The following is a 15858-nucleotide window of genomic DNA, read 5'->3' as shown; positions in this document are numbered from 1 at the left end:
TTGCAGAGAAAGAGAAGGAATTGTTGAATTCCAAACAAATGTTTCTTTACTACATGAGTATAGAGATATTGTCTATTAAAAGATCAGTGTGATTAAGGAAGAAAGATTATTTCCCCCAATATAATTTCTTTACTACATGTAAATTTTAGAATCAGTTACTCCCTGATAGGAAAGATGAAATGATTAGTTCTTTCACCCTTCCTCTTCTACCTTCAGCTTGATTGCTTATATCATTTTTGCTATGTCAGGTTTTATAGCATTTACATTCAGTTCTGCAACCAGCTACTTAGTTTTAGTTGTATATTTACATGGAGTCACTGCAAAACGCCATTTGTGTTCCACCCCCACCCTCATCCCCACCCCATGGCTTCACCATTCATGAGTTCTTTCTTTTGATTTATCTCTTGGTATTTTTAATTTATACTGTGGTCTCCTTTCTCAAGAGAAAGTATATTGTCTTATACTTCCTGAACTCTCTAATGTTTAAGAATGTCTAAACGTTGCCTTTGTTCTTGAATGACAACATGGCTGGTTATTATTATTTTCTTTCTCTCAGAATGTGGATGTGGAATATCAATGATAACAGCTGGCATTTATTAAGCATTTATGTGCCAGGCATTGTTTTAAATACTTGACATGTTATTGATTGAGGACACAGCAGTCTTATGAGGTAAAACCATTATTATCCACATTTTACAGATGAGGAAACTAAGGAACAGAGAGGTTAACTTGTCCAAAGTCACACAGATAACACTGATAGTATAGAGTTTCCCAGGCCCAATGGCTTCTGGGCCTGTGTGCTTAACAATAAGGCTACACTACTTCCATTTTTTTGTTGCTTTGGAGAAGTCTAAGGCAACCCCTGAATCTACCCCATGATCCTCAGTATTTTTTCCTGTTTGGGGATGTCTCGATACCTGAGCCCTGTGGGTTGGGAGAAGTTGATAGTTGGACAGGGCTGAGTACTGTGCCTGCTGAGGTATTAATACTTGGAGCCTGTGCTCCTTTCGAGGAGATCCCAGGGTCTGCTCCACCCAGTCCACTAAGCTGGTGTGCCTTAGTCCCCAGCTCATTCCAGTGTCCTGAGATGATTCCAAGTCTGGCCACCCTTCATGCCTCTACTAAGGTCCAGTAGTGCTGTGGAGTGATTCTCCTTATGGGTTTTCTCTTGATTTCTCCTGGAATTAACTGATTGCTCTCAATCTGCTTGTCTGCAAATTACTAGATCTCCATGACAATTTCTAAGAGTTTATTGATTTATCTTCTTTCTTCCATACTGCTTCTGAGGGGTGGATAAGGGCCATGAGCTGAATGATGTTGCTCACTTCATCAGAATTTTCTGCTTTTTTTTTCTTCAGCCACTACCATTGTTTAGTATTTATGACACAAGCTGGCTCCTTACCTTTTTTGGTGAGCCTCATTCATTTTGTAGGTCAATGGCAAGAGGAACATTTGACATTCTATGACACTACTTCATTCTGCCATCTTAACCCAGATGCCCTTAGTTAGGTATTTCTTTATGAGAATTTACCTTTTATCAAATCCTTTGGCAAAGGTGTTTTTTTTTATTTTTTTATTTATTTATTTTTTTTTTATGAAGTCTCCTTTGATTAACTTTTAAAAAACACCTAACAATTCTATAGTTTGCTAATACCAGCTTTTGGCCCTGTTGAGTGCACAGGCTTAGCATTAAGGTTGTATTCCGAAAAGCACTATTTGTTTTAACATCTTTATGATAAATTCAAACAAAACAAATGAATAGACTAAAAGCACCCTGAGCAGCTATTCTTGTTCTTTGACAAGAACCAGTTGTCAGTTTGTAGTTATTTTTTTAGAAATTTCTAAGCTTGAGTGTGTGTATAAACATTTTCCCTTCCCACACAAATGAAATCATACCATACACATTGCTCTGTAGCTTTTTAAAAATTTTATCTTGGAGATCTTTTTTCATCAACACATATAACTCCTAAACTCCTTCTTTTAATTAGCTGCATAATTTTCCAGTTGTGAGATAGTTAACAAACCCTTGTTTTAAGCAGACCTCTATGACATGACTATTTCTAATCTTTTAAATATTTGAAACAGTGTGGCATTTAATACTGTCATGTGTATATGTACATGTGTCTGTACTTCTCTATATACCTGTGTTTGTGTCTCTTGTATATGTATTCACATATTTCTGTACATTTGAACTGGTAGGTTTGATAAATTCCTGTCAGTACTTGGTCAGAGATGTATATACTTAAAATTTTTTTAAAGATAATGTCAGATACCTTTCAAATTTGTAAAAACACTTTTAAAACAAGTTACCCTCTTCTTAACTTTACTGTGAACATTTCAGCCCTTGACTCATATGGTTTTGTGTTATCCTATAATTTCAACGTACATTTTTGTCTTACATGCCCCCGTAACATTGCAAGCCAGTTTATAACTTTGTATCCCCCAGAGTGCCTAGCTGTCTACTGGCTATGTCACACCTCCACAAATCTTAGCTGGTTGACTTTTGTTTCTGTGACACACAGATATTCTGAAAAGTGTTTTGGAATTGAGAGTGATATATATATAGTATACATAGAACAGATAGGTAGCATTTAACAGAAAGGTCTTACAGAAACTGAGAATTGGAATTCTTCTTAAATCAAGGCAGTGCAGGTGGGGAAACAAACGCTGGAGCACAGGATCTGTTGCAGAGATAACAAATTTGAGGACAAAGAAGAAAAAGTCACAGTTCCATGATAATGTTAGGTGCAAAATCCCAGGTTTCAAGAAGTTAAGAGGGGAAAGAAGAGCATAAGAATTACAAGCAGCAATTATAGACAGTTTCAGAAATTTGATACTAACCAAATTTTTGCTTGTTTTTGTTTTGTTTTGGAGTATAAGGGAGACTTGAACATATTTTCAAATAGGAAAGATCCTCTGTGGCAGGGTAGATTTTAATATGCTAGAAAGGAAAGTAATTCTAGGAGCATGTATCCACATGTGCCAGATAACAGGAGGACTTTTTTTTTCAGTTTGTGTTGAAGGCTGAGCTCATCTAGAAAGAGGAAGGCTTGTCATTATGAGGAGAAAAGGATAAGGTTCTTTTTTAAATGCTTAGAAGTGAGTAAGGAGTGAATGAAAGGGATTGTGAAAACAGAGAAAGTTAGGGTGGCTAGGACAGGTTTAGGTGGATTTTCCTCAGCATGACTAGTCATGGAACAAGGAAACAAACCAACGGGGAGAATGTCCCACAGGTTTGTTTGGAGGGCACAGTAGAAATCAAGAGAGGCCATGGTACTATGAGTTACAGTGCCTCGATTTAGAATTTTGTAAAGGGCCAAACTGAGAAGTTAAATGGAAACTTTTTTTTACAAGCTGTATTTTGCTTAAGGGAAAAGAGAAATCAAATGATACAGTACCTAGAAAGGTCAAAAAGAAATGGATGTCATTCTTAGTGTTTTATATTCTAAACTCTTTCATGAGAAAATAATTTACTACTGAATTTAGAAAATTTTAACTTTTATGGTTATAAAAATAATTAGATTTTTCTTGAAAATTTTTAAAAATGCCTTTTAAAATCAACTCAATCTATATTTTAGATTGCATATTAATGTACATTTGCTGGTGCTGGTGTTACTAACATATAAAAGGTACTTACAGTCTTCGTAAAATTGTATTTCTCAAAACTCTTTCATGGCAAAAGTGTCTGTTCATGTACATAAAGGATATAAAATATTAGCTCTCTTCCTAGTTTTTAATAAAAGCTTTTATTTATTATAAAATTGTATTTAAAAGCATTCCAAATTTTATAGGCATATTAAGTGAACTTGATGTTGATGTAAATGAAGGATCTCTAATGGAGCTACAGGGACATATTGGAAGATTCCAGGTAACTGATTCTTATTTCTTTAAATAGCAGTTATAAGACATATTACAAAATGTAACAGTTCTCTGACCCATCCTCCCCATTTTGCTCCTTAGATTTGGGAAACCCCTTTCAACTGTTTTAATCCATTTTTTGGTATTTCTAAATAACATTCTTATGTTGATACTACTTGATTTTCCAATTTTGAGAATCAACTATTGACTTTCCATTTAGGAAGATGGGAATTTAGATTTCTTTACTCTTTTTTTTCCCTCATGCAATATGTGCATTTCTCATCACACCCTCCTGGAACTCAATATATTATATCACAAATTTGGTTATATTAACATTTAGTGTTACATCCTTATAATTGTATAATATAATGTTATTTGTGATTAAGCCATGGATGGTACTGTTACTTTTGTGTGCAACATTTTGTTTTCCCTAGAGTTAATAATTATTTGTTTCTTTTTTTGTTTGCTTGGTTTTTATGTACTTTATACTAATTTATTCCCAAACTCTCCTCCAGTTCTGTAAACTTCCAATATATTCAAACAGATAGTTTATCGGTTAGATAAACTAACTTTCTGGGAGCCTCCTGGCCTGCTTTGGTCTGAACATCTTCACTTTTAATTGGCAGAGTAATTGTATTTATCTACTAGAATTTATATTCCATGGTTTTTAATACAATAATTAACTAGTCCTTTTTTCATGAACTGTTTTTCAAGTTTTCCAAGAAAAATGCTGCTACTGGCATTGTTGTGTACATATTTTAAACTCTAGATTAAATAACCTATGGTATTACAGGGACTAAGGGTATACACGTAGTACATTTTTACATCATAATTGTCAAATAGCTCTCCAAAAAGGATTGCTCTCTCTCCAGCAAAACCCAGCAATACCCTGGGTTTTTTAAGTCTTGTAACTTTTTGGTTGGTAGGGAGAAAAAGACCTTTTTGCTAGATCTTTCATAGGTGACCTTTGGAAATGTTTGAGCACATCTGTTTTATCTCTAAGAGTAGGAAACACACATTTATAAGTTTTAAAAATAGATATAACTAATCTGTCACAGTAAGTTTATATTATAGCCTCATTAATATATTTTGCCTTATCTAAACTTATTTAAACTAACATCAGTTAAAATAAGGTAATCATGTTATATATGTATATATCTGTATATTTATATCTATATGTGGTGTAACCAATTTTTAAAATACATGTTTTTATTCTGAATTGATTATGTGCAGAACATTGTGTTAAGCAATTTAAATACAACACCATTTCTCAGGTAATCCTGATAACAATCTCATAAGATATGAATTGTTATTACCACTTTAGAAATGTGAACATACAGGCTTTAGGAAATTAAGTAACTTGTCCCAGATCACATAGAAAAAAGGTATACCTGCTATTTGGAACCCATGTCTCTTGAGTCCAAACCCATGGGCTAACCACTGGATATGATGCCAATTTTGAAAAGCTTGTCTTTTCCCTCTGAGAACCATGGGAACAATGGTATTCTCAGGTGAAAAGTACCAACATTTGAAGCTAGTGACATTTGCATTTTATCTGCCAAGGCTACTGGTGTGTTCCCAACCCCTTGATGAAGTCCCTAGAAGCAGTCACGGGAGTAACAACCTTTAAATCTGTGCATTAGACACATGATAATTTTGTGCCGCACCCAAATTATCATGGTGTGCTTGTTACGAACCATCTTGTAGTTGACCTTTCATTTTGCTTCTCATTTGTTTATCAACGTGTGTTTCATTTAATGAGTATCTTCCAAAGAATTATTCAATTTTTCATACAATGCAGAAAATCCTTTGGCAAATATTTAGATTATTTTAGGGATTTGTTGCTAAAAATTATCAGTACTCTTTTCACGAGTTGCCTACCAACCAAATACCTTTGCAAAAGAGGTGAATTTTAATAGTACAACCTTTAGTTGACTCAGTTGGAAGTAAAATATCTGATGCTTTAAAGTATGATTCCATTATCCACTGACTTTTTCTTTTTTCTATCCCTCAAGAAAGAGAGGTCACTAATTTTAAATATATTCAGCTAGATATCACCAAAATATCTTTTTCTTTCTTAGCGCCAATGCTTAGGACTACTAAGTCGTTTTGGTGGCTCTGACAGACTCCGTCAGTTTAAATTCCAAGATGATAATGTTGAGGGAGATAGAGTGAGCAAGAAAGATGAGATCGAACTGGCTATGCAACAGGTAAGAGGAGTGAGAATTGTGTGAGTATTCTATAAGGTTTTTATGTTTTTGGAAAAATTTGATAAAAATGACAGATGTGAAAAATTGTATAAATTAATTTATAACCTGTTTTCCTTCAAATCTAGATTTCTGTGATGTGAGGGCATTTGAGGGGCTAATGTTTTTGTTACTACTGTTCTTCCATTGTAGATTTGTGCCAATGTAATGGAATATTGCCAGTCACTCATGCTACAGAGTTCCCCCACCTTCCAGCATGGTGTGTGTCTCTTCACACCTAGTCTTTCAGAAACTGTTAATAGAGATGGACCACGGCAAGGTGAGCCTAGTTCTTTCATTCTGTGTCTGAGGAACTAAGTTGCTGTCATTATGACACAGCTCTTCATCTTGGCTCTCCAGTAAGATGCGGCTTTTCTATTAAGAGTCATTAATGGGAAAAATTTTAAATGATTTTTTAAAGGAGTAGGCGGTACTATTGTTAGACTTATATGTAAGGCTGGAGAGCTGGAGAGAATAGAGAAATTTAAGATTTTCTGGGGATAAATCAAGAAGAACCATGTGGGGAGAGTATAATTGTGAATAGTACTTGGGGTCTCTGAAGAAAGGATGTAGGATTGGAGAGTCAGCTAGCTGGGTAGAAAATGTGAAAATACAACACTGTTGTTATGTTCAATCATGTTAAGCTGAATTTAGTGTCTAAACTGGATTTTGTATTATAGCTCCAAATTTCTGTAACATAGCAAAATAAAATTTAGATACTAAGCAGGCTGACTTAGCCTATGATTTTCTGACGACTCAGTAGGGAAGATGTGGAATCTGGGACAGGGTAATGGATGAGTTAGAACTGTAATCCTATGGGACACCCAGGAAACAAAGCCCAGGAGTATCTTGGTGGTGGTAATGGAATGGACTGTTGGTGATTTCAGGAAGCCTCTGTTTGAGATTTCTGGGAGTAATTTTGTTTCATTTTCATCCTCTTCAAGAACTTACTTCCCTGAAAATTGCTTAATCACAAAACATATGTATTTAGTAGAATAGTAATATAAAGTAATATTATGAAAAATACAGTTTAACAATATGTAACCTTGTCATATATAAATTATGCTAAGAACTCTGTTAGGCTCTATTATAAAATATACCAGCTAGTAGGATTAGAAATTTTTTGTTGTTGAGCTATTATTTATATATGACAAAATTCCCCCATTTTAGGTATCCAGTTTAAATAATTTTTGGTAGTTGTATGCAGTTGGGTAACTACCCCTGCAGTCAAAATACAGAATAATTCCCTGTTCCTTAAAAGTTTCTTCTTGCCTCTTTACATTTTTTTCCTTCAATCCCTGGCGTAGGCATCTGCTATTCTGATTTTTGTCACAGTAGTTCTGCCTTTCCCACCAGTGTCTGCTTCTGTGTGTATTATGTCTAGGTTTTTTAGGGTTTTGCCATAGAGGAACAGAGAGGAGAGTCTTGTCTGGTGTGATCTTAGTTTGTCATACTTGAAAGCAGAAGTTTTTAATAGCTGATAAGATACCTTGATGTAAAGACAACTACTGATGTCGAACATTTTTTCATATGTTTTTTGACCATTTGTCTTTTTTTTTTGTTTTTTTTTCTGAGACAGAGTCTCACTCTGTTGCCCAGGCTAGAGTGCCGTGGCGTCAGCCTAGCTCACAGCAACCTCAAACTCTTGGGCTCAAGCAATCCTCCTGCCTCAGCCTCCCGAGTAGCTGGGACTACAGGCATGCGCCACCATGCCCGGCTACTTTTTTATATATTTTTAGTTGTCTGGTGAATTTCTTTCTATTTTTTTTTTTTTAGTAGAGATGGGGTCTCACTCTTGCTCAGGCAGGTCTCGAACTCCTGACTTTAAGCCATCCTCCTGCCTCGGCCTCCCAGAGCGCTAGGATTACAGATGTGAGCCACCATGCCCGGCCACCATTTGTCTATTGAAGATGAACTTTTTGAAACCTTATAATTTGTTATTTTTACATTTTTTTCTTAGACTTTTTTAAGGGTCAACAACCATATTTTTCTCTTCCAGTTCTAAACATATGTGCAGGTAGGTATGTGGTAGGTTTGAGAATGCTTAGTTATAGAGAGGCATTTTAACCTGGTGGTTAAGAACACAGACTGATGATGAACTGGCCAGATTTGAGTCTCAGTTCTATAAGTAACTTATTGGTATGATTTCAGAAAATTACTTAAACTCTTTGTGCCTCAGTTTCCTTATCTGTAAAATGTAAGTAATAACAAGCTCTCCTCTGATGAATTGCTGTAAGGATTAAATGTGTTAATATATGTAAAGTCTCTTAGAACACTGGGTGGCAGTTAACACTACAAAATGTCAGCTGCTATTATTTTCATTATGGTTATTGTCATGTAGTATATTTTACTTGTGATCCAAGGACCCTTTCCTATTGCGCTTATAATTCTGAGACCACGTGGTCTGTAGTCTGTCCTGTGGGGTCTGTTTTTATAGTCCAGTTTCTCACAAGTCATCTTCATCTTGTGTCTAACTCTGTTTTTTTTTTTTTTTTTTTTTGTTTTTTTTTTTTTTTTTTTTGAGACAGAGTGTCACTTTGTTGCCCGGGCTAGAGTGAGTGCCGTGGCATCAGCCTAGCTCACAGCAACCTCAGACTCCTGGGCTTAAGCGATCCTACTGCCTCAGCCTCCTGAGTAGCTGGGACTACAGGCATGAGCCACCATGCCCGGCTAATTTTTTTGTATATATATTTTTAGTTGGCCAGATAATTTCTTTCTATTTTTAGTAGAGACGGGGTCTCACTCTTGCTCAGGCTGGTCTCGAACTCCTGACCTCGAGCGATCCACCCGCCTCGGCCTCCCAGAGCTAGGATTACAGGCGTGAGCCACCGCGCCCGGCCGATCTTGTGTCTAACTCTGATAGCCTCTGAATACTGTGGTATTCTCTAGACTCGAGCAAGTTAGTGTGGTGAGAACTCCAGAAATTCTTGGGAGTCCTTTCAGCATTAGATCATCTTAGTGGATATCTTCCTACCAGGGTATAGAGATCACACAAATATTATCTGGGGACCAGGGTACCTAATTTTACTAGGACAAGGCTCTCAAATAAACGACCTGTATTGTAAAGATGGTAACATCTTTATTGTAGACTGGGAAAGGATACCTGGCACGTTGAATTTGTGTGGAATATCCTGGTTGGTGATAGCATCCACAGAGAAGAGACTGTTCTCTCTCTTTCCCTCTGTAGAAAGATCTATGAGATCTGACTTTAGAGCAAAGTTAAGGGAGTTGGTAGTAAAGAAAGCCAACACAGATCTCTCCTTCAGTATTCATGACAGTTTGGGCCATTAAACAAAGATTATCTCCAAATTGAACTTGAAGTTACCATAGTATTTCCAAGAAATCCCTCAGTCATTAGAGGAAATTGCTCTAATTATAGCACACAAACTATCTCTAGGGTGATAATGTTATTGTTCTCTAGGTCTTCTTCCCTCTGCAAACAAATTTTATGACATCCCACTGTTCCTTTGCACCTTCATTAGAAGGTAACCAGGTAAAAGGCTTATCATTTTGTTTTGCTACTCTAATGGAGTTGTGGTAAAACACTGTTAATGTTTAAATCTAGTTATATTTTTTGAATATTTTGGTTAGTGTGCTTATATAACTCTTTGAAAAAACGACTTCCAGCTGTCAGTATAGTAACCAGAAAGATGCAGACCAGAAAAGAATCCATACAACTAGAGCCATCAGGTAAGGCAGGAATCATTCACCTGAGGACAAGAAGCCCCAGATTGTGTATATGGTTTGTATATGTGATGAGAGGAGAGATGAGTGTAAAAGTTTATAACTTTGATGGAGTCCTCAAAAAAGTCTTTACTCAGTGAAGGGTAGGTTCTGTTGATCTCCATCAGCCTAATTTCTTTATTCTCTCAGGGTCTCCAGCTTTATGTATGTACCTGATTACAGTAGCTCCTTACCACACATTCTTTGAACTATCAGTGGTATTTAAAAGTAGTCTTGGGTTGGTCTTAATGATAGTTTACATGTCCTTAAATTCTAGGGCATCCCTTGTTTTAAAACAGGTCATTTGAAATTTGTATAAGATGCTTATAAGTGGAACACTATTTTATATCATTGACTCTATTAGATACCCAAGCTCCAGTGGTTCCATATTGGCGCCTGCCTGGTTTAGGCATTATTGTCTACCTGCTGAAACAGAGTGCTAATGATTTCTTCAGCTATTATGACAGTCATCGACGGAGTGTGAACAAGCTACAGAATGTAGAGCAGCTTCCCCCAGATGAGATAAAAGAGGTATGAATCATATACTGAGCTCTGGGGACTTGAGAAATCGTTGCTGTTACTAGGGCTGGGGTACTGATCTCAGACTAAGTAAAAATGACATGTGCAATATGACTAAAGGAATTAGAATGATTCTTCTGTGTGACTTGGAGAAGAGTTTCTCACCTCAGCACCAGCCTCATAAGCACAGAAACTCTTGACCAAAAAACAGTGAAGTAGCACCTGTTTAAGAAAATAGAAAGGCAGCTGGCCTTTGAATAACAGTTTTGGGTAATTTATGCTCTAAAATCTGTGCTGAGAAACATACGAGTTTCTATTGCAGGTGTTTTTTCAGTAGAACTTAGGTAAGTGTCTCTGTGCCTTCAGCATCTTTAATATCAGTTTAGGGAGTTTTTCAAACAAATGAGATAGCATATCAGACTTGACTGTCTGCTCTCAGTGACCCAGAATCATTCCCTTGTGCTTATTATAGCTAAAGATGCTGAATTACTAGCCTTGCTCCCTACGTAGCTTTTTGCCTTTTCTGTTTGGCACAGCTGAACTATAGCATCCCTTGGCCAGTTCCTAAGGCAGTGCTAAGGCTTCCTGGTGTCCAGTGGCAGCCTGGATGTTGAGCCATTTTGTCATTCCTGGTTTACACCAGGCTTTCTAAAAAATTCCATGTCATTCTTATGACTAGTCAAAGCCTACTCCTTCTTGCCACTCTTCTGATAATCATAGGGAACATTTATTGAGTGTTTATGATGTGCCAGGCCCTGAGCTGCAGGCTCTACCTGAATACATGAGGCAGATATTGTTGCTATACCCATTTCTTAGGTGAGGAAACTGAGGCACAGAAGGCTTGAATAACTTGCCCAAAAGCACACAGCTAGGAGGAACAGGGTGAGGCAGGAGTTATTGACTGGGTTCAGGTAACCTCTGAAACTGTGTGGTTTACATCTGGCAGTCTTTCCTCCCTAATGTGTAGCTTGTTCGTGATGCTCATACTCGAAAGAGGAACGGCATCATTATAATGAAGCATGTGGCCTTCCATCAGCCTCACTCGAGATGCCTTCTGTCAAACCCAGTGTCACAACACTGAATTGAACCACTGTTTATATGTATGCCAGTTTGGGAAATGATCAGGGGAGGCTTTGGTTGGTGATCATACTTTTGTTATGCTCCAGAAGTCTACTGTTTCCTCAGAAAATACTTGACAGCTGTTACAGAAATTCTCCGTGGGATTGTTACACCTACTGATGATGGAAAGACCTACTGCTGTCTTTTGTTTTATTTCGATGTGACAGGAAACTCAGGGTTGTGGGCCCATCAGCAGATTCCAACTGTCTGTTTCAGGGACAGACTTTTTCAAAAGGCAGGAGATAAACATTCATTTGTGAATGTGAGCTTGTTTGGCTTTCATTTTTTAAAATTACTATCTTCTTAACTAGATAATAAACTCTTGTCCTTGAGGATGTTTAAATTTGAGTGTTATTCACAGCACTTACCCCACCTGTGTATAGTAGACTCTTACTAAATTTTATAGTTAATGCCATTCTAATACTGCATTTGTTTCTTTCTCTTAGTTGTGTCAGTCTGTGATGCCTGCTGGTGTTGATAAAATCTCCACTGCCCAGAAATATGTTCTAGCAAGACGGCGTTTGGTGAAGTTGATCAACAATCGAGCTAAACTGCTTTCCCTTTGTTCTTGTATCTTTTATGAAATCATAGACTTGAATGGTGACCTTTAAATGTAGAAACTGTTTATGTATTCTCACATTATTTGGGCACCAAAACCAGATGGGAGGGGATATGATTACTGTTAATTTTTTTCTAGTAAATGCCTGATATAGTTCCAAGTCATACTTTTTGTTCGTACCTTTTGGAGTAGCTAGTAATACTGACAGTATGTGCAGGCACTTTCTGTCTGGGCAAGAGGTAAGGACACGATACTGCTGGCACAGCATCCCCCGGTCCCCTACTCCTTCCTCTCAGCACACCTCGCTGCTTCCTCTGGAGGTACCTTCAGTGGAAACTTACCCCTGTCTGTTAGACTGCAGCTGTGGGTACGTCATTAAGTGAGTGCAGTTTCTCCTTTTTTCTCCTCCTCAGAAACTACTTTGTGAAAAATATCTGATGAGATTATTTTCCTTTAATCTGAGCTGTCATATATAGTTATCATAGAGACCTGCCTATTTATTCTTTGGCGCCATCTGGAGTACTACTTGTTACATTGCACACCCACGGATTCTCAAGATTCTTTATGTGCCTCCAGAACCTTATTTAAAAGCAGAAGACTACAAGGTAAACTCTATGCTAAAAATTAGTGAACCATAAATGCCTATAGATTTTAGTGCCTTGAAAAACTTGTTACATTTTTATTTTTTATGTGTCCAGGTTACTAAGAGTGAATTGGGTAAATCAGGAACAATTAATACTTAGTTACTAGACATAGCTATTTCTTGCATTTTACCTTCTGTCCATGGAAATTGTGCTGAGCATAAGAGTATTCTAGAGCCTGCTCATCAGCTGTTACTCAGCTTCTTGCAGTTAAGAGCTGACCTAGCTCCAGAGTCCTCTGGTCACAAGTAATTCTCTGTAAGAGTGGAAGTGGGTCAGCCACTAGGCTGTGATTCTTATTGCTGGAGTGGGCCTCTGACCAGTGAGCCTGTATGAGATCCCTTATGTGGGAAGAAATAGAGAAAAACTACTGAATCCTGGCCTGGTTCAGTGAAATGTTTCCCAGGGGCTTCCATTTGCTGAAAGTTGAAAATTGAGTCCCCAGTCTTGGACCATGTTTTTCCTGATATAATTGTTTATTGTCATTCAGCTTCCTCCACTGGGTAATAGATATGTACTTGCAAAACTGGTGTGACTGTGTCTTTTATCTCTAGATTCCTTCACCTCAGAAACCAATCTAGATTTTAGAAGTGGGCTGACTATAGTGAGTCAGCATGATATAGACCAGGTAAGGTTCTGTTCTCATACTTTTTCTCTTTATTAAAGGAATGCCTGATGTGTTAATAAGATTATGATTTTCAGGGTTGCATATAGAGATCTGATTTGAATTCTAGCTTGGCCACTGAACAGCTTATGTGACTTTGAACAACTTCTGAGCCTCAATTTCTTCATCTAAGAAATGGGAAAGATACATCAACCTCATGGTTTGGTCAGAATTAAATGAGATTTCATGTATGTGAGGCTTCTAGTGTTATGCCTGAAATATGGTAGGTATGTGTTCAGCAATTGGAAGGTATTATGATCTAGAAACTTCTAATATCTTCTCATTAGCTTTGTAGAACTTTTAGGCACAAAGTATCGCTCAACACTTAATTTTTCAGGAAATAACGATGAGATTGAGAAGCAATTAAAATGAAAACCTCACATTAAACAAATAGCAAAGTCATGTTTCTAACAAAGCAGATATCAATCAGGGTGTGTGATATTGGGGAAAATGAATTATAGCTAGATGTGCTACTAGGCATCTGAATGTCCTTAGCCATGATTTGATAAAGCCTCTGCTCTTCCCTAATCCCTCTTTGTTGCTGCCTTTCTTAAAGCTGAAGGTTGAGTCTTACCCAGGAAAGAGAGGTGCAGTTACAGCAATGTCATGGATACCATGCTCTCATCCTAGTCTGGACTACATTTGCCCCTTAGTGGCTTTATAAAAGGAATTCATTTTTTGGCTAGGCTTGTTTAGGAAAGCTAGTGTTAAGTGGTACCATGTGCAGAATTAGCTGAAGAATAGATCATCCAGAGGATGTTTTATATGTTGAAGTAATTGCTATTATTGTTTCATTTACACTGGTCTGTTACAAAATTAGAAAAAAAATGCAGGATTAATAAAATAATCTTACTCCATGTTGTGATTTTAGTGTAAAACTGAAGACAGGTAGAGTTATCTAATTTTGTCCTTAATTTTAGCCTTTCTCTATATAACATCAAAAAGGTCCATCTGAAACTACATATGCATTCTATAATACATATGAATTCTAAAGCATATACCAGGTTTACCCCACTTTAGTTCTTGAAAACATAAGCTTGCAAGTAGTTTTTTAAAAATTGCCAAAATGAGGCACCCACTTGTACTAACTTATTGTATGGCCCTTTAGGAAATGTTTTGTGTGTATATCAGTGTCAACAATTGTTGGCTATTTAAAGCAGATTTAAAAATTTACAATTTATACAAGAAAGGAAAGAGGGAAAAACACTAGAATTATACCCAAAAATTCTAAGGTGGAAAGTGTGAATGTTAATTTGTACCACTTACAAAAATTCAAAAGTATTTTTTATTGGAAAGACCACATTACAAAAATTCAAAGGTATTTTAGATTGAAACATATAAACTAAAATATTTGAGACAGCAATTTTAATAATAAAATGTAATCTGTGTTACCTCTAGCTTCAGGCTGATGCCGTCAATGCTTTTGGAGAATCACTACAAAAGAAACTTCTGGACATTGAAGGATTGTATTCAAAAGTTCGATCTCGATATAGTTTCATACAGGCTCTTGTCAGACGTATCCGTGGCCTACTGAGGATATCAAGGAACTGACAGCTTGTGTTTATACTCTTCTGTGGAAGAGATGACTTGGGGAAACTATCTCCTTTTTATAGACTAGTTTGTTTCTAAATTATGACCAAAAAATATTTTGCTATTTTTTTTCTTTATATATGGACATCTTTACTGTAACTTCTTTGCTTGGTTCCATCCTCACTATTAAAAAAATAAATACTTTTTAAAAAAACAAATGTCTGCTTAGTCTTTTGAAATTTTATGTAGAAAATGATCAACATCAGCAATCTAACAAACCCTCCACAGTGGAGATACTATTCTGAATGCTAAAGGCATAGTTTAAAAATTCCAGCTTGGTAACCACATCACACTTTTATGATATTCAGGGTTACTTCATGGGGTAGAGTGGATAACAAACTATAGCCATGTTCTTTTATAGAATAGCATACCCAATACTGTGAAAAATGTATTATGAAAATATGTCAGAAAATCAAGCCATTTCTTTCCTAAAATTATTTAGCCTTTGCATTTTTTCTTTTCTGCATATAAAATGACAATACAGTTGTCCCTTGGCATCTGAAGGGGATTGAGTCTAGGATCTCTACATCCACTTGATGTTCAAATACCTTATATAAAACTACACAGTATTTGCATACAACCTAAGCATATCCTCCCATATGCTTTAAGTCATCTCTAGATTATTTATAATACCTAATACAATGTAAATGTTATTTAAATAGTTGTTATACTGTATTTTTAAATTTTTTTGTTATATTTTTCTGAATATTTTCGATCTGCAGTTGGTAGAATCTGAGAATGTGGGACCCACAGATATGGAAGACTGTATGATAATTTGCATTTTTTCCTTAGAAATGATTATGAAATTTCTCAAATTGATCATCTGCTCATATAATTAATATGATAGCTACCTATCCCCAGGGCAAAAAATTTACTTAATAACCACTCATTTCTTACCCAGTTGTTTATATGTTCAAGTGATTATATCATCTGAAAGTA

The 15858-nt window shown here is 36.4% G+C and overlaps 1 protein-coding gene across 1 annotated transcript in view; it reads left to right on the top strand.

The window, feature by feature from the left end:
* The window catches only part of NUP205 (nucleoporin 205), a 71982-nt gene extending 56905 nt beyond the window's left edge, over positions 1-15077 (top strand). The window contains exons 36-43 of the mRNA XM_045565475.1: positions 3792-3868; positions 5940-6068; positions 6258-6384; positions 10192-10358; positions 11912-12035; positions 12501-12629; positions 13220-13293; positions 14728-15077. Coding sequence (XP_045421431.1) covers positions 3792-3868; positions 5940-6068; positions 6258-6384; positions 10192-10358; positions 11912-12035; positions 12501-12629; positions 13220-13293; positions 14728-14880 — 980 coding nt within the window. The 3' untranslated portion in view covers positions 14881-15077. The remainder of the gene's footprint in view (positions 1-3791; positions 3869-5939; positions 6069-6257; positions 6385-10191; positions 10359-11911; positions 12036-12500; positions 12630-13219; positions 13294-14727) is intronic.
* The last annotated feature ends 781 nt before the right edge of the window (positions 15078-15858 follow it).

The sequence above is a fragment of the Lemur catta genome, chromosome 11 (assembly GCF_020740605.2).
Source record: "Lemur catta isolate mLemCat1 chromosome 11, mLemCat1.pri, whole genome shotgun sequence".
NCBI lineage: Eukaryota > Metazoa > Chordata > Mammalia > Primates > Lemuridae > Lemur > Lemur catta.
The sequence above is the reverse complement of the archived record's forward strand: the minus strand, read 5'-3'. Positions and strand labels throughout refer to the sequence as shown.